Source organism: Aedes albopictus, chromosome 3, assembly GCF_035046485.1.
Source record: "Aedes albopictus strain Foshan chromosome 3, AalbF5, whole genome shotgun sequence".
NCBI classification, from domain to species: domain Eukaryota; kingdom Metazoa; phylum Arthropoda; class Insecta; order Diptera; family Culicidae; genus Aedes; species Aedes albopictus.
This window is the reverse complement of record NC_085138.1, coordinates 146,498,702-146,516,954: the sequence shown is the minus strand read 5'-3', so window position 1 is coordinate 146,516,954 and position 18,253 is coordinate 146,498,702. Positions and strand designations below refer to the sequence as shown.

At 39.8% G+C, this 18,253-nt stretch overlaps 1 protein-coding gene across 6 annotated transcripts in view; it reads right to left on the bottom strand.

Moving 5' to 3' along the window:
- LOC109426220 (annexin B9) overlaps positions 1–16,399 on the bottom strand; it is a 53,977-nt gene extending 37,578 nt beyond the window's left edge. For 3 of the 6 annotated variants that reach the window (XM_062859368.1, XM_062859369.1, XM_062859366.1), the window contains exons 1-2: positions 16,221–16,350; positions 1,709–1,763 (exon numbers count right to left, since the gene is read on the bottom strand). In XM_062859368.1, coding sequence (XP_062715352.1) covers positions 1,709–1,738 — 30 coding nt within the window. In that variant the 5' untranslated portion in view covers positions 1,739–1,763; positions 16,221–16,350. Of the gene's footprint in view, positions 1–1,708; positions 1,764–15,800; positions 15,820–16,220 lie in introns of those variants that run through there. The other 3 variants (XM_062859370.1, XM_062859371.1, XM_062859367.1) reach the window with 3 other exon arrangements.
- Between the last annotated feature and the right edge of the window lie 1,854 nt (positions 16,400–18,253).

The following is an 18,253-nucleotide window of genomic DNA, read 5'->3' as shown; positions in this document are numbered from 1 at the left end:
GTTGCATATCCAACACCACCCAACAGAAAATAAACATCATGAAGGTCGGTTGTTCACAGTTCAACCGGTTACTATAAATTTGATTGTTTCTTCGCGAAGCCGTCTTTTGACATCCAGTACAAATCATGAGCTTCAGTAATTTCGCTTCCTGCTGCTCATAAGATCTATACACTTGAACCCCAAGATTTGCTTCTAAACATTAGTCATCACGTCGTCACTACATCCCAGTAGTGCTAAAGAGCATTGATTAACTAACTTCCTTTCCGCATTCGTCTGAATTCACCCTCGGGGTGACCCCTTCTTCTAGCCTTAGTCATCCATAATGTAGGACATTCTTCGCCTCAATCTTCCGTCGTTCTTTAGGTTTTAGGAATAATGATGATTATGGTGAGGGGATGACGGTTGCAATCGCGGCTTCCATTTATTTACGCGTTCGCGTTCTTTTCCAGCCCTCGACGGACGGCTACTGGCGGTGCGATGTATGGATGATGATGTAATGGTAGGAGCGGTTCGTTGATGGTTTTGCGTCTTTTATGTGGTATGATTCGATTGAAACACAATCTTAGTAAATTGATTGAGTCTAGAGCTAATCAATGATTGCTATGGTTTATGTGCAGCAAATTCAGTAAAAAAGTTTCTTGAACAAAAAAAAACAAATGGATAAGTATACAGAAAATGTGTTGGTATCATACAAATTTCTGTAAACCTCATATTTCTTTTTTATATAAAAAGAATGTTAAATTAATGGAGTATGTATTTCATGTAGTTTTTTTGGGACATGCCTAGATTGCTGTAGTTTGACATACATACTCAACAAATTTATTCTAACTCTCGATTAACAGAGAGTTGACTGTATGTAGGAAACAAACGGAATATAAAATCAAAAGTGCATGTTACATTCCACACAATCCATGGTGGTGAATTATCTATTTAAAATTCAGAACATCTACGTTACAAACATTCCATGCATTCCGTACATTCGCGTCGAAAACCTCCGATTAAAACACAATACTTGATTCATCTTGCTCTCAAAGACTGAATCATAAACGATAGAATGCGATGAAAAATCCCCCACGGTTGTCTGCCGTTGTCGCGTTGGTGGTCATGTTTCGATGATACCTCGAGTTCCACGTGACCTTGTGGAGATAATATCTACTCTCGGAGTGCTGCACTGCAACAACCTCGTCTGATGCTAATTAGTCTCTAAGCGCTACACACGTATACTAGGTATATAATCTAAAACACACGTCATGTTTTACTGTCGGCGTGTTTGGTTCAGTCAGTCACTCCCATCCCATCCATCAGTAGTAGGTACCTAGTGTGTGCTCTCTAACTCTATGGTTCTATATGCCCCAGCTATCTGTCTGTGATCCTAACACTTAAAACACTCTAAGTACTAGGGAATCGCGCCACTTGGGCGGTGGCTTCTATATTCGTCTGTTTTCCACTATAACTCAGTCAAATTTGAACCAATTGACACAACTTTTGGAATGTGGTGAGTTAGGTATAGTATCTACCCGTGTACAACATTTCGAGTCAATTGGTTCAAAATTGACTGAGTTGTAGTGGAAAACAGACGAATATAGAAGCCACCGCCCAAGTTGCGCGATACCCTAGGTATAATGTAATCAATTGTGCTGATGTGTCATTAGTCTAAAATTTGAAATTCTGTCTCTGCATCGATTGTTTGATGGCGCATTGTACTTACTTGGAATGGATAGTACTGCGATGAGCTCATGATTGATCTGTGTGGGTTGTTTTATCTGTTGAAATGAAAGTAAACTGAATTAGTTTTGTGGTCGTTTATATTTCCTTGTTAGTAGGTACAGGTCGGAATCAATTACTCGATTACCCGGGGGTTCAAAATGGTAACCGTAAAAACTATTAGCTATGGAAAGGATTATGCATGCATCAAGACGGCTATCGAGGCTAGCCCTGACATGTTCAAAATATGTATGCAGACATGCACAGACAGAGACGAATTTCCGGAAAGGTGGAAAAGGCAAAGATTGGTTCTACCAGAGAAGTTGTTTATAAAGAGAAGTGTGAATACTGAAACCAAAAGTTCCAATTGAACCGTCAAACACGGTTCCAATCGAGCAAAATCAAGAAATTAGAACAACAGAGAACAACATGGTAAACAAAACTCAATTATGAGATTGTGTTTGTGAAACTGTGACGTCACTTGTTTGCTTCACGTCTTTTGGACAGCTCAGACTAACACTCACGCTAAAACATATTTTTGTTTACCTGAAAAACTAATTGATATTGAGAGTGATGTAAATGAACATAACCAAAATTCTCTCCGCGTTTCTCTTATAACAACTCTCTGGGTTCTACTACACTTAGGAAAATTACCTCATACTTAATGGCAAATATCCATGTGCCAAACCACATCCAAAGTATATGCAACCTATACCCGATTACGCAGCCAAATTAGCGCATGAATAGTATGTGCTCTAAATTGTATGAGTCGCTGCTGTATGGTGCCTCATCAAAAGTATGAGTCGCACTAATGGAAAACATTTGTTTACCCCCATTGCAAAAATCCATGTCCCGGACACATAGAAGAAATGAAAATTTTTTTCACAGTGTACTCAAACCCGGGAAGCTATCTGACGACCCGTCGGCAAACAGATCTATCTGCCTTTTGACCACGGCCGGGAAACTGTTGGAGAGGATCATTCTGTCTAGGCTGATGGTCTAAACCGAGAAACAAGATGACTCTGGGCTCAGGGATAACCACTCAGTACGGCTTATGGAAGGGTCGATTGATGAACTGATGAACGCTATTAGGTCTGTAAGTATCTAAAACGACCGAGATAGCGCTCCAAAGGAAGCGAAGGGGAATCCGGTCGTCATGCTGGACGTAAATAATGCGTTCACTACCTAGGAGTCCCGGATAGCCTATGCCGGATACTTGAGATCTACTTCCAGAATACGGTGCTAATCTATGACACCGAAGAAGGCGAGGGGACGTCGACGCGAGGATACCTCAGGGTTCCATCGTGGGCCGGTACTATGTAACGCGGCGTATGATGGCGTATTGAGGCTCACACCTCCACCGCCCGTAAAGCTGATCGGCTTTGCCGATGGTATTACCTTGATGGTATATGGCGAGTCGACAGAGGAAGTGGAACTGACAGCAACGCACTCAATTCAAGATTTTCACATGAGGCGCTGAATTTCGTTAAGGACTGCTTGTATCACTTACCTTTGGGGATAATTTGTGAAAAAATACCTAGATTTTTCACGTTTCTGAAATGATCAATGTATGAGTTGCTACGGGAACAGCGAACTTCCCCTTCGATTTTCTCCGTTCGTAGATTTTACGGTGTTTGATAAAGTTAGGCTTGAATTGTCATAGTGGAGGACTGGATGAGGCCGAGACTAAAGACACTATATTCTAAAGACACGAAATTTGATGATTGTTGGTGTCGATGATGATGATGGTGCCGAGCAATGCCTTTAAAGCTGCTCGCGACAGTAGAGGTCTCCATACTACGGTATGGCACCGCTGCATGCTCAAGTGAGTTAGTGGTCAACCGAAACGTAAAGCGACTCGAGAGTACCTACAGGTTGATGTGCCTTAGGGTGGTCAGTGCATACCGCACGGTCTCAAAGGTCGCGTCATGTGTGCTAGCGGGCAGAGGACGAAGACTTCGAGCGAAGCGGCATAAGAGACGCGAGACGGATCGCCAGAACATCGTCTATATTGAAGTGGCAGAGGGAATGGGATTCCTCCAGCAAAAATAGACGGATGCAGGAAATAAGCATACTTGAACTACAGAAAAATTGGCGGGTCGACCAACAGTAAGTCCAACGGGTAGCCTATAGTACTGGCCAGGACTCAATCTTCCAGAGGAGTGAGGCCCGCTTAGGAAGCTGGCGGAACGCTTGCCCATAGAGAGTACTCATGTCCGCCCCCCTCCTTGTCGAAGTCATCCCTTATGGGCGTAACGCGAAGGTAAGGAAGAGAAAGAGAGAATGAGGTTTTAGTGGGTCTATCTCTACATCACCCGAGGATTCACCTTTTGGGTATCTGATGAGCAGATTTCCGCAGTGCCGGACGGAAAACAAGAAAATTTCTCGACCGCACCAGTAATAGAATCCGTTCTCTCCGGCCCGGAATCCGTTGCCCGGTTTTTTTTTTCAATTCCTCCAGAACTTTATTTCAAATATTCTGCAGCAATTTCTCTCAAGAATTCTTCTCGAAGTACCCCGAGAATTCTTCAAAAAATTTCTTCGGTGATTCCTATTGCGATTAATGTAAGAGTTACCTATTGGACGCCTTTGAGAAATCTCATGGAATTCTGCAAGCTAATCTTTAGGGATTCTTTTTGAAATTCCTTAGGAATTACTCAAGAGGTTTCTTCTGAAATCTCTCCAAGAATATTTCTCTGCGTTTCTATTGCACAAAATCCGCTTAGAAGTATGTGTGTGAGAATTCTTTAAGAAGTTATTTTTCGGGATTCCTGAACGTAATCTCAGGTAATCTTGTACGATTTTACTTGGTTATCTTTTGCAATATCAAGACCAACAATTGAAAAAGGTCACATCAACATTGCGTAAACAAACACGTTTCTGTCGCCTTAGGGCCTTCTGGGATCCACCCACGCATCTCATCACCATTAACAGAAAGCTTGATGTTTGCGCTTTCTGTTAGTGGTGGTGAGGTGTGTGGGTGGAGTTCAAAAGGCCTCAAGTCGATAGAAACATGTTTGTTTACAAATTGTTGTTGTGGCCTTTTCAATTGTTGGTCTTGATATGTTGAGAAGCCTTTTTTGCTTCCTCATGTTTTATCTTCAAATATTCCAGTAGGTTCTACTGAACTTCTTTTAGAAGTTCCTCCATGAGTTTCTTCTGAGATTCCTCCAAAAATTCCATTTTGATTTCTGTAAGCGTCTCTTTTATGATTCCTTTAGGTAATTTTATAAGATTCTTGTATGCTATGTCTTATAATTCCTCCAAAAGATCTTCCCGAATTACTTCAAAAGATTTTTCCTGAAATTCCATTCGTAGATGCTTTTGGGATCCTTCAAAAAGTTCTTTCTGGCATTCTACCCGAAAATCTTCTTGAGATATATCCAGCAGTTTCACCATGAGTTTCTACAGTTTTTTTCAGGAATTCCATATTGGAATTCATCTGCAACTTTATTCTTGGACTCAATCAAGAGTTTCTGTTGGAATCCATGTAAAATCGTCGTTGGAATATATCCAGGATTTCCTACAGAGATTCCTTCAAGAGTTCATTCTAGGAACCTACAAGGAGTTTCCTTTTCAACCTTTCAGAAGTTTCTTCATCAAAATAGTTTTTTTTACAATCTGTGTTAACGGTTCAACCCTGTGCTAGATCATCACTTTTTCGTAGGAAGAACTTACATTTTGGGAGTTTTACGGAAGATGAATTTGATCCCAGGTCCTCGGTGTGAAAAGAATGCATTGTGACCACCACAGTTTCTGGAGGAATCCCCAGAAGAAATTTACGGATGACTTCCCAGAAACAATTCTTTGGTGAACCAAGATAAAATTTCTTCCTATTCCAGCATAGGGTTACCATCCGTTCTGATCAGTGAAGAGAATTGTCAGACAAAAGAGGCACAAAACAAGTAACAAAGAAGATGCGGCGATTACTCTCTATCCCAACTGGTAATAGATAATGACATAATCTCGAATTTTTTTGTTGCAGACAAAACGGAAGCTGAATTTGTTGCGTACTTTTCAACTCGTGAATAATCAATTATTGCTAACCCAAAGTCGAAACTGTTTGATGATAGAGATTCACCAGAGTTGCAGTGTTTACCGACTCGAAGTTACCGTTCGAAAATCGCAATGCAAGGCTTAAAAATCTCTAAACTCGTGGTGTACGATGTTAATCCCATTATTTTCAATTTGGGACAAACTTATGTTGCATGGGTTTGTTTGTCGCAACAAATACAGGTTGCGACATTGTCATTATTGTTGCGCGATGGTTGAATTTTGATTCACTGCGCGTTTCCCAAAACGAGTTACCTAGTTCTAGCATTAAGGGGGCGATATAATGACTCCCAAATGGAGGATAAAGTGCTTTTAGAGCCGGTCTTCTGACATCTATTGGTGTCAAAACTACGACAACAGTCACCATCAAATTCCAGTTGGAATTTCTAGATGAAGAATTCGCGGAGAAATTGGCCGAGGAATTACAGGACGAAACCTTACAATAATTCGTGAAGAAATCTCGTAGGTAATATCAGTATAAACCTCTATTAATTTCGGGAGGAATCCTTTCGCAATCTCGAAATAAATCCATGAAGAATACTTTGCAAAATTCCTGGAATAATTAAAATCTCTGAAAAAAATCCCTGTTAGGATTCCAGATGAAATTCTTCTAGAAATGTACGTAAGAATTGCTGAAAAAGAATCTGGGGACATATTTGGAGCAATTCCTGGAGGAACCCGGCAGAACTGGTTTTACAAATTCCCAGTAAGAAATTCTAAGAGAATGTCTGCAAGAATGGCTTTCCCAAAAGCAATTAAAAGTGAAGTTCCTTAAGCAAATGCGAGAGATATTTTTTGGGAATACCACGAGGAACTCACGAGAAATCCGAAAAAGAAGCTATGGAAGGTTATAGAGCAACCCTGGATAAATCCCCTAATTTATTTGATTAAGTTCTGGATAAATAACTTAGGATCTTTGGGGTCGTCCATAAATGACGTAGCTTTTTTTAAGCGATTTTTAATACCCCCCTCCCCCCTCGTAGCATTTCGTCACAAATTCAGATACCCCCCTCTGTAAATGACGTAGCTTTTTAAACACCCCCCCCCCTTAAACAAATTTCATGTCAAAAAACAAAAAAAAAAAACTCAAATTTAGCTCTGATTTCAATTCTAACTTGTAGTTTATAGAATATTATTAGAATATTATGAAAAAACAACAATAGCAAAAAACATTGCCGACTGCCTGGATCAGATCGCTGACATCAAGACCATTGGTGCAACTAGTGGAGATTATCACCAAAGCTAATGACTGAATAAACCACCCATCTGCTGGATGCCGAAGAACAGGAAATTGATGCTCCCAATATATTACCTGAGCTCTTCCGAAGATATTAGTTTGCTCACTAATAAATCTCTTCAGAATATCAAATTGGTTTCATTTGAATAACGACATTTTAAGGACCCTGCAGGAGTTTCTTCTAAAATTCTTAGAGCAGTTCATTTTGGAATTCTTCAAGGAGTTTTTTTTTCGGATTCCCGTTTTTGAGAATTTCTCCCATTTTAATTCCTCCAGGACTTCCTTCCGGGATTTCTGCAAGAATTTCCTTTGGGATTCCATTTGAAAATTTCTCCTTTTTGTATTCCTTCAGAGGTTCCTTCAAAGACCCCTCCAATTTATCCTACCAGAGTTCCCTCTTAGATTCCTCAAAAAGTTCCTTCTGAGATTTCTCCGCGAGTTTGTTTTCTAATGTTTTTTTTTCTGGTTTCCTTCAAGAGTTCTTTCAAGGGTTTCTTCTCCTCTCTTCCACCAGCAGTTTCATCGGACGTCTTTTTAGGGATATAACGGGAATTTCTTTTGAGATTCCATCAGAACTTCTTTCTATGTTTTCCAAAAAAGTTCCTTTCGGGATTCCTTCAGGAGTTCCTACTTGCTTTCCTTCAGGAATTCACTCAGATATTCAATCCGAGATCTCGGCAGGAAACCCCACCGGCATTCTTTAAAAGCCCTCCCAGGAATTGCTTCTGGAATTCCTCCAGGAGTTCTTTTTCCGAATTCCTTCAGGAATTCCTTCCAGGGTCTTCTGGAATTCCTCGCGGACTTCCTTCTAGGATTTATCCAGGTTTTTTTTTCCGGGACTCCTCCAGGAACTTTTTCCGGCATCCCTCTATTCTCTTAGAATTCCGCGAGGAATCCCTTTACGGATTCCTCTCATTGTTCCTTCTGGAATTTCTCCAGGATTTTTTTTTCTTATATTTCACCAGGTGTTATATCCAGATAATCTTCCGGAATTCCCCAAAAGTTGAACCAGGAGTTCCTTCTGAGAATCTACAAATATCTCCTTCTGAGACTCTTCCAGGAGTTTTCTCTATGATTTCCTTTCAAAATTCCTCCAGGAGTTCTTTCTGAAATTCTTCTGGAAGTTCCTTCTGAGATTCCTCCAGATCCTTTTGGATGTTTTCAGAAGTTTTTTTTGGTATTCCCAATAGGAATTTTTGTGGAAATGTTATCCTTCTCCTGTTGGGGAAACCTATAAAAAGACACCATGAGAAACTCCTTACAAAGTTGCTACAGGAGCGCCTTAAGAAATTGTTGGAGGAATTCTTCGAGGAAGTCCTGAAAAAAACTTTCCTTTGCAATCTTAGTGGTGAGCAGTGCTCTATAGCAAGCAACACACTATTGGTCGTGAGAAACATTTGAGCGAAATTAAATTGTGTCTGCAAATACAATACATTATTCTTTACGCAGGATTTTCTCAGCTACAGTTGTTGTGTCCGATAGCTGCATGTCTTATTAAATGAGCCTGCTTTTAATCTCCTCTATTGGCTATTTACATTGATGTTAATGAAAAAAAAAATCATGCAATGTATTTTGTTTTTTGATTTACTGGATAACGAGTAAGAATTTTATTAATTACGAAATACTTTTTTTCAATAGGCTTAGTAGAAAGCTACGTAGCATATCATAAACCCCTACCCCCCTATCGTCACACTTCGTCACAAAATCACAAACACCCCCCTCCCCCCTAAAAACTAGGAGTGGGTAATGTCTGAGACATAACCGCAATGTTGACGTAGGACAAAGGCTGGAACGACTTTTATATTCTCATAATACAATGTTTGTTGTTATGATAATACAAATGGGTGGACTGATGTGTTGAGTAAAGTTGTTGTGTGATCGATCGCTTTCGCTGAACGCATTCATAACCCAACAATCATTTTTGCTGTATAAGAGTAAAACAAATCACTCTTAAGCTAACTTAAGCTCAAGAAGCTGTTATTCAGCTTGTTCGGTTACTTGGGAAGATTTTGACTAGTTCAAGAGTTATTTCGTTTTGAAGAGAAATGATCAATTTACTCTTCTACGAGAGAATTTTCATCGAGCGGATAAAATTATTAGATAATTGAACGGCGTTAGATAGATCCTTTTAATTGAAGATTAACGTGAAACTCTTTTAATAATACGTTGTTTTCATCTGGGAAGAACATATTAGTGGGCGACTTCACTATTGCTGAACTACCAAGCTTTCAGTCTGTCGCTTTTAATTACCGAAACATAACTCTTGAGAAATCATTTTCGCTGATCCTGAAAAAGACCGTTTATAAAACGGAAGATTTTTGTAATTATTGCATGAATTCATCACGCAATGCGAGTTGATTTTACTCATACTGAATGCGGCCGTTTGCTGTCGTGGATGAGATTTCTGGTGCTGCCACCACGATAGCCGAGAGTCATCGCTGAGTTTGTGTGCAGCTGCCTAGCTGGGAGGTGACATCTCCCTTCTCCTTGACTGATCCAAGGAAAATGACGAAAGTTAACAGAGGAAACAGCTGTTATGCCCCTAGATTAGCAGATGTAGCTCCTCCCATTCGGCGGGCTTTCCAGTTTATTCCGTTTGCATGACCCGCCCACATTGTGTCAGACGCTTTAAACGACTAATCAACCGTTCTTTGAGACAATTTCTAATCGAACGGATGAACTAACCGAAGTATTGAAAAGTTAAGATCATTTTAATTCGATAAATATTAGAACGAAACAATGTTTTAGGCACAATTTGTCCGAATAAGATACTAGAACAATTAGAGCAATTAGAGGCCGGCTATACTGTTGCTAAGTTTTCAGTCTGTCGCTTTTAATTATCCGATTCATAATTCTGGAGGAATCATTTTCGATGGTCCTGAAAAAGACCTTTTAAATAATAGAAGATTTCGGCAAGAAAATTGAAAATTATCCGCACTGAATGCTGGAAGCCGTCGAAAACTGCCATCGCTTACTGCTGTGGATGAGATTCCTGGTTCTATCAGCTAAATAGCCGAGAGTCTTCGCAGGATTGGTGCGCAGCTGCTGAGGTGACATTCACTCCCTTTGACTGATCCTACGAAAATGACGGAAGAAAACAGAGGTCACTGCTTTTATTCCCCTTGATTAGCAGATAAGGCTCCTCCCATTTGGCTGGCTTTCCAGGTTATTTCGTTTGCGTGACCCGCCCCGAATGCTCCAGACGCATCAAGTAACTAATCAACCGAGGAATGAGCAAATTTTCATTGAACGGATAGAGTAACCAAAATATTGGATAATTTGGATCAGTTTAATTCGAAAAATGTTCAAACTAATTTTAATTAAACAATGTTTCACGCAAAATAGTCCGGATAGAATAATGCGCTGTTAAATTCCGGGTGGAATCATTAGGCCATTAGTGACCGGCTTCATCATTATTGCTGGGCCACCAAGTATTCAATCTTTCACTTTTCAGTTGCACTACACTTTTCTCGTTCGATGGAATGAAATTAGCTGATTCACAAACTCTTAAGGAATAATTAACGGTGGTCCTGAACATGACCACCTGAACATTTGACGAGTTTAGGAACGAAATGGCATGAATTTACCATGCCACGCAATGCGTGTTGGTTTTCTCCGTGCTGAATGATAAACGCCACCGAAAGCTGGACCGCCGCTTGCTGCCGTGGATTAGAATAATGACCAGTTTCACTATTGCTGGCAACGATGCTCTGTCTTTTGCTTTTTGGTTGCACTACATCTCGATTGATGTTGGAAATTATCCAATTAACTCTTGAAGAATCATTTTCGATGATCCTGAAAAGAACCGGTTTGAATAATGGACAATTTTAATTCAATCACCATGCCACGCAATGCGTGTTGGTTTTCTCTGCGGAATGCGGAGAATGCTGGACGCCGTCGAAAATTGGCCCACCGCGCCGCTGCCATGGATGCGATTCCAAGGGCTATCATCAGCACGATAGCCGAGAGTAGTCGCTGGGTTGTTGTGCTGCTGCCTTGCTGGAGGTGACATCCACCTCCAATATCCTTGACTGATCCAACGAAAATGACGAAAGAAAACAGAGAACAATGCTTTTATACCCCTAGATTAGCAGATGAAGCACCTCCCATTTGGCAGGCTTTGCAGTTTATTCCGTTTGCATGCTACAGACGCTTCAAACGATTAATCAACCAAGAAATGAGAAAATTTTCATTGAACGGCTGAAGTAACCAAAATATTGGATGGTTGAACCACACTTTTCTCGTTCGATGGAATGAAATTATCTGATTCACAACTCTTGAGGAATAATCTTTGGTGTTTCTGTAAAAGACCGTTTGACTAATTGACGATTTTAGGGAAGAAGTGGCATGAATTAACCATGCCACGCAAGGTGTGTTGGTTTTCTCAGTGCTGAATGATGAACGCCACCTGAAACTGCCCCGCCACTTGCTGCCGTGGATGAGATTAATCACCGGCTTCACTCTTGCTGGCAACGAAGTACACCTTTCTCGATCGAGGGTGGAAATTTCTTCAATTAACTCTTGACGAATCACTTTCGATGGTCCTGAAAAGGACCGTTTGAATAATGGACGAATTTGATGAATTCATCATACCACGCAATGCGTGTTGGATTTCTCCGCGCTCAATACTAGGCGCCGCCGAAAACTCGCCCGCCGCTTGCCGTGGATTAGATTCCTGGTGCTATCAACCGAGAGTCATCGCAGTCGATGTGCGGCTGCTTGCTGGAGATGACATCCTACCTCCTTGGCCGATCCAACGTAAATGAAGACAGAAAACAGAGGATACAGCTTTTATACCCCTAGATTAGCATATGAAGCTCCTCCCATTCGGCTGGCTTTTTAGTTAATTTCGTTTGCATGACCCGCCCCTCATGCTCCAGACGCATCAAACGATTACTCAACCGAGAAATGAGAAAATTTCCATTGAACGGATAGTGTAACCAAAATATTAGATGATTTAGATCATTTTAATTTGAAAAATGTTAGAATTGAAACATTTTTCACGCAAAATGGTCCGGATATGATAATGCGTTGCCAAAGTCCGGGTGGAACCATTAGGCGTCATAATTGTTGCTGACTGAGTCACCAAGCATTCAATAATTCACTTTTCGGTTATACTACACTTTTCCCGTTCGTTGGAATGAAATTATCCGATTCACAGCTCTCGAAAAATCATTTTCGATGGTCCTTAAAAGGACCGTTTGGATAACGAATAATTCTAGGAAGAAAATTAAATGAATTCACTATGCCACTATGCGTGTTTGTTTTCTCCGCACTAAATGCTGAACGCCGTCGAAAACTGGCCCCCCGCTTGCTGCCGTGGATGCGATTAATGACCGGTTTCACTCTTGGTGAGAAACGATGCTCTGTCCTTGCTTTGCACTACACCTTTCTCGATCGAGGGTGGAAATTTATCCAATTAACTCTTGAGAAATCATTTTCGATGGTCCTGAAAAGGACCGTTTGAATAATGGACGATTTTGATGAATTTACAATGCCACGCAATTCGTGTTGGTTTTCTCCGCGCTCAACGCTAGACGCCATCGATAACTGGCCCGCCGCTTGCTGCCGTGAATGAGATTCCCGGTGCTATCAGTACGATAGCCGAGTGTCGTCGCTGAGTCGATGTGCCGCTGCTCAGCTCGAGGTGCCACCTCGACGGTGGTCGAAATGGAACTGACGAAACAGCTCTCGCATGATCGCATTCCTTCCTGCATCGTAGGTAGTTGCCCCCACGATGCGCACCAATCAGAGAGCGTTGGTAGACTGAACGAGAAAATTAGTCCGCTACCCATATTTATAGATTTCAGCGATTTCAATGTCTAACTTTAAAACAACTTTTCAACTATTTATCAATGATTTTTAGGTTCACCGAATATTACAAATTGAACGTGGGAGTTTCATCTCTCGGATAACGGGATTTGTTTATCATTTCATTCAGTGGGAAAGATACTGTGAGCGTTTAAAATCTTTCACTCAAACGTAACGCTCTTGGTTTCATAAATTTTGAAATGACACCGGGTATAGAAAACAGAGACGTAGTCCTACGTCAAAAGCTACGTCATTTATGGACGCCCCCTTTAAAGATTTTTCTAGCCAGTCAGTACATCTCAAAGTTTTGTTGAGCAATATATTTGGTAATCATATAACGATGACTAAAATGTTCAATAGTAATGTACATTAGATGTATGCGTACTACTACAGAATACTGTAATACATACAGGGCAGAGGTTCCCAAACTTTTTGCTATCGCGGCGCCTTTTGAAAAGTTCGAAAATTTCGCGGCGCACCAACAACTTTTAACAAAGATTTTTCATCATTTTAACTCTTTCAGTTCAAAATTTCAAATACAAATCGTAAAAAAATCCGTCTATGTTATGTTTTCTTCAAATCTGAAATAAAGGTTCTTAAAATGAATTGTTTTAACGAAAATTACTTGAAGATTCACAGAACTTTACAAACAAAATATTTTGTGGGGATATTTTCAAAATGAAGCAATTTCCCGAAATTTGGAAAAAATGGATATAAAACTAGATTATCTAGAACCTGTCTGGACAACTGACGGCGATAAGTTTTTTTTTTCGTTTTAGAATTGCTTACGATGCTTTACCAAGCTGAATTATTGTTGTTTAATAATTTCTAAATCTCAAAGAACATTTTTAGAATTCCGCAATTCAAAAACTTGGTAAAAATCCAAAACTTTTATTAGGATATCGCAAGTTCTGTAAACCATTAGAAGACTATGGAATATTTATTTTTTAAAGTGGAGATATGACAACGCCAAACCTCAAGTACAAATCTGAAGGCCTGAATGTTGATTTGCGCTGCAAAGTTAATCAATAAGCTATCACCAACAGGAAACTTATCGATCATCTTTTCAGCGCAAACCGAAGTTTTGGTTTTCTAATTTGTGCACTTGAAAATTCAAGGTTTCGTCAAATATTTACCTCAATTAAAATTTTGGAAGAGGAAAACTCCCTTTGCGTGACTTTCTTTTTCGAAGTCTTCCTCAAGAAGACAAGGATTTGGAATTGAATTATAAAAGGTTGGGAGGCGACACTAGTTTTACTAAATAAATCAAAAACATATAAAAGGTGTATCATGTTTTGAAAAATTAGAGTTTGAACTATTGGTTTTGATTCAAGATCCTGCGGCGCACCTGAAGAATGTTCGCGGCGCACCAGGGCGCCGCGGCGCACAGTTTGGGAAGCACTGCATACAGGGGATGGCCAAAATGTTTGGGATAGGCAACTTTTTTTCTTCCACAAAAAAATTCAACATGCTGTAACTTTTCATGGAGTGCATCAAAAAATCTCAAATTTCGACTGTTTGTCAACCTATTATATGTGCATCATTGGTACAAATTTGGGCTCGATTGATGAATTTTTCGCGAAGTTAAAACCGTTCGCGTAAAACACTATTTTTTAGACAACTATTTTTTGAACTGTCATATCTCGGAAACCAGTGAACCGAATTGAATGATTTTTTTAACGTTTATCAACAATATATTAATACTTAATTCGACGTTATAAAATGTAATATTTTCTCACGGCGAATTAAGTTTTACCGGGTTGAAATTTTTACCCATATAGAGGAAAATAAGTCAAATTCACAATACCACACAAAAGTTATTAAATGTGTTCTTCCTTCAATCTAAATAGGCTCTAATATATCTGATTAGAGATAATTTGAGAACAGAAGTGGAAAATCTTTGGATATCAACATAAAAATTTATTGACATTGATGTAAAAAAATACATTTTTTCGAGAAAAATCCAAAAAGTGTCAATCCATGACAACTTTTTTCAACGTTTAAAAAGTACCTATGTTTTAATAGCTTGTGAAGCATTTACATATTGTTAGTGTGCGTTCAAAATTTCATTCAATTCGGTTCACTGGTTTCCGAGATATGACAGCTCAAAAATGAGTTGTCTAAAAAAAGGTGTTTTACCCGGACGGTTCTAGCTTTGCGAAAGATTTATCAATCGCGCCCAAATTTGTACCAATGATGCACATATAATAGGTTGACAAACTGTCAAAATTTGAGATTTTTTGATGCACTCTATGAAAAGTTATAGCATGTTACTTTTTTTTGTGGGAGAAAAAAAGTTGCCTATCCCAAACATTTTGGCCATCCCCTGTACACTGATTGTATCAAATATATAAATCTATAGTCAGTCATCTGACTATAACTGATTAAATAAAACTATCAAATTGACACAGCTGACTCCTGATTGACCGTACAAAAAAATATAGTCTAAAAAACAGTTTTTCCAATTAGCATGTCGTCGCGGCACTGATGTCACTTCAACCAACACATAATCGAAAGTTTTCAACATCACCACCTACGGACACGGACGACAATCGCGAGTCGAGTTCAATAGATGTGATGTGAGCCCAGAGCTATCTGCTGATGCTCTCCAATAGCACAGAGACAGTACAAATCACAAATCACCGTTAAATTTAGCAGCATGTGGTGCACACTTTCACCGAGTACTTTTCAGTTTGTTATGGCTTTTCTTTTGGCTTTCCATTCTCAATACACATTCTATTATGTTGATGTTATTTTTGACTGTTGCGGTTGCACAGTGATAACACTAAACATTTGTTGGACGATGATACCAACTGCACTGCAAGCTTTCCTTCGATCTCATTTCAACCGCAATCGGAAACACTTTCCAAGCGGCGTTTAGTGATTTCAATCGAAAAAAAAATGGGCACGTTCCCTCGGACTTTCCGGGTGAAAGCCAGCAGCGGTAATAGTGTAAATCGATTTTCACATGCATGCAACGGCTATAGGTACTCACGCTAGGAATTCACGCTTTCGATAATAAAACTAAATCACAGAAACCTAAACGAAAATTCCAGAGACTACGCCCTGAAGACCGAAGACTGAACTAATATGTGTGTGAACTGATGATCACTACTCGTACAGCCGTTCCACCTTTTTAGCACTTCGATCTTCCCACCAGACAGCGGATATATAATAAGTGACAACACAACACACAATGTAGATCGTGGCAACGTAACCAGATGCTATGAAAACTGAATACAGCGAGCTGTTCAAGCACTAACCAACGACAGTATTCCGGTACTAGCACAGTACTTGTAGATGCGAGAAAATCGAATTTCAAATATACTCTATTGGAACTGCAGAATGTGCGAAAAACACAGGGATGTGAGTATGTAATCTGCTGTTGGGATACTTCTAGGTATATTGCACTTACAATGTGTTTTAGCGCACGCGATAGAATCGTTCCGAACCGTTCGAGTGTTGAACTGAGACTGATGCAGTGGTCGGTTCCGATGGGCGAATTTCTATAGATGTACGTCGCGACTCACGAGTTCGTTTCCTTCCGATTGGGATGATGTGGTGTGCGGCAGGCAGCTATGGGTTGATTCGTTCGCGAGTAATGAAATGCGGTGTTTTAATGAGTCAACTTGTTATGATGAGTAATGTATTACTATTTGGCCTACACAAACTGTGTAAGGTCAGTTACAGGAGAACTGTCAAGTTTGTTCAAATTTTATAGTGATGATGAGTTCTTGTACCTACTTGAGTTTAATATCGCCCTCGAAGGTGCCACGAGTAGAGGTTCAGTTTTCTATAAATCCGGTCAATTTGTTAGGTTTGATACTAGCGTGAATTTTATTAACTGGGTATTTGCAATGGTGGCAACATTGTTCACCATTCTGAAAGCATCCAAAACAAAGTATTCGTCGACAGATGCATGCGACCACTGTTATGAAGAATTAGCAATAAATTATAAATTCACAAATTGAAACAAATTAAAAAGAATGCATCCACGACAGAATCAGTTGTTTACCAATATTATTACGCCCGTGTAGCTGCCGGCTTAGAATAGCACTACGGACCACCTGTTCCGGGGGTAAAAGTCCAACAAACAGGTAACCCCAATCCAAGGTGTCAGGCGACCCGTGCTGAGGGATGAATGGTTGAGGGGGTTTAAAAGATGCTCGATCTTTAACGGAGCCCGTAGCGTGGGTAGATCGCCTTTTTGGGTTGCGTTGCGGTGTTAGATCTACCAAACCAAAATCTAGTGTCGTCCTATTTTTCAATTTTGGAATATGTGTTCTGATAATTATAGGCATTATAGTATTTAGTCCTTGCTACTGGTGTTGTGATGACTTCCAGTCTTTGAATAAAACTAAGTTTACCAACTTTACTTTGCATTGTAGTTAAAAACCTCACCATCTGAGGCTAAACTCAATGCGAAGGAAATCAAATTGGGTTAGGGATCCATGTATGTACTAACTCTTCGAAGACTGGAAAGTGCTAGTACGCAAGGAACATACTAGAATCTTTATTACTGAACACATGTCCCATTATTGGAATGATATTGCTGCTAATGTTAAAACCCGGGTCCTAAACCTGGGGAAAATTTAGCAGCAAAACAAGGGTGATGCTAGGTTTCCGATGCATGGCCAATATCAGTACTCTTGTTTTGTTTTCTAACAAAACAAAACAAAAACTGTATCAAAATCGATACTTTATTGCCCCTCAATGGCAATTGAGTAATGCGACATGCACTACACTAAGGATACGGGTAATGTCACAATAGATCTAAAAACTGGTCGCAGTGACAAACCCGAACAGGAATAATACGATAAAGAAGGATAATTACGAAGTTTTAGAGCCAAGCTAAAGGCATGTAACAACATTACTAGCTGTACGACAGATCAAGCATCCAGAAGACAAAACAAACTACAAGAACATATCCACGTGGGCAGGATACGTTGCGAGAATGCCGAAAAAAAAATCTTTCAAAAATGTGTTCTTATTGGATCCACATGGCTCACAGACGTGGAATACTTTCAATCCTGAACACCTCTGTACACAGGCCTGCCGTAAAAATATTATTCGACTTCTTCTTTGTCGCGCTACGTTCCTATTGGGAGAAACCCTGCTTCTTAGCTTCCAGTTATTGACTGAGAACGTTCTTTGTCAATTTTGAAAAATTCATTGATTTTTCAATTTTATATGAAAAAGCACCTTTTTCGGAGCCACTATTATTTTTTTCAGATTTTTAAAACATTATTTCGGTAGTAAACATCAATTTCAAAGAGATTTTCCAATACAGTCATACCTCGATATAACGTAACCACGATATAACGTAACTCGATATAACGTAACCTTTTTTTGGTTCCATCTTTTCACTATTAAAATAATTAGAGTGGTTTACAAAATTTTCCATATGATATTACACCCCTCCTGGAACCAAGCCTGCTATCCAGTTAT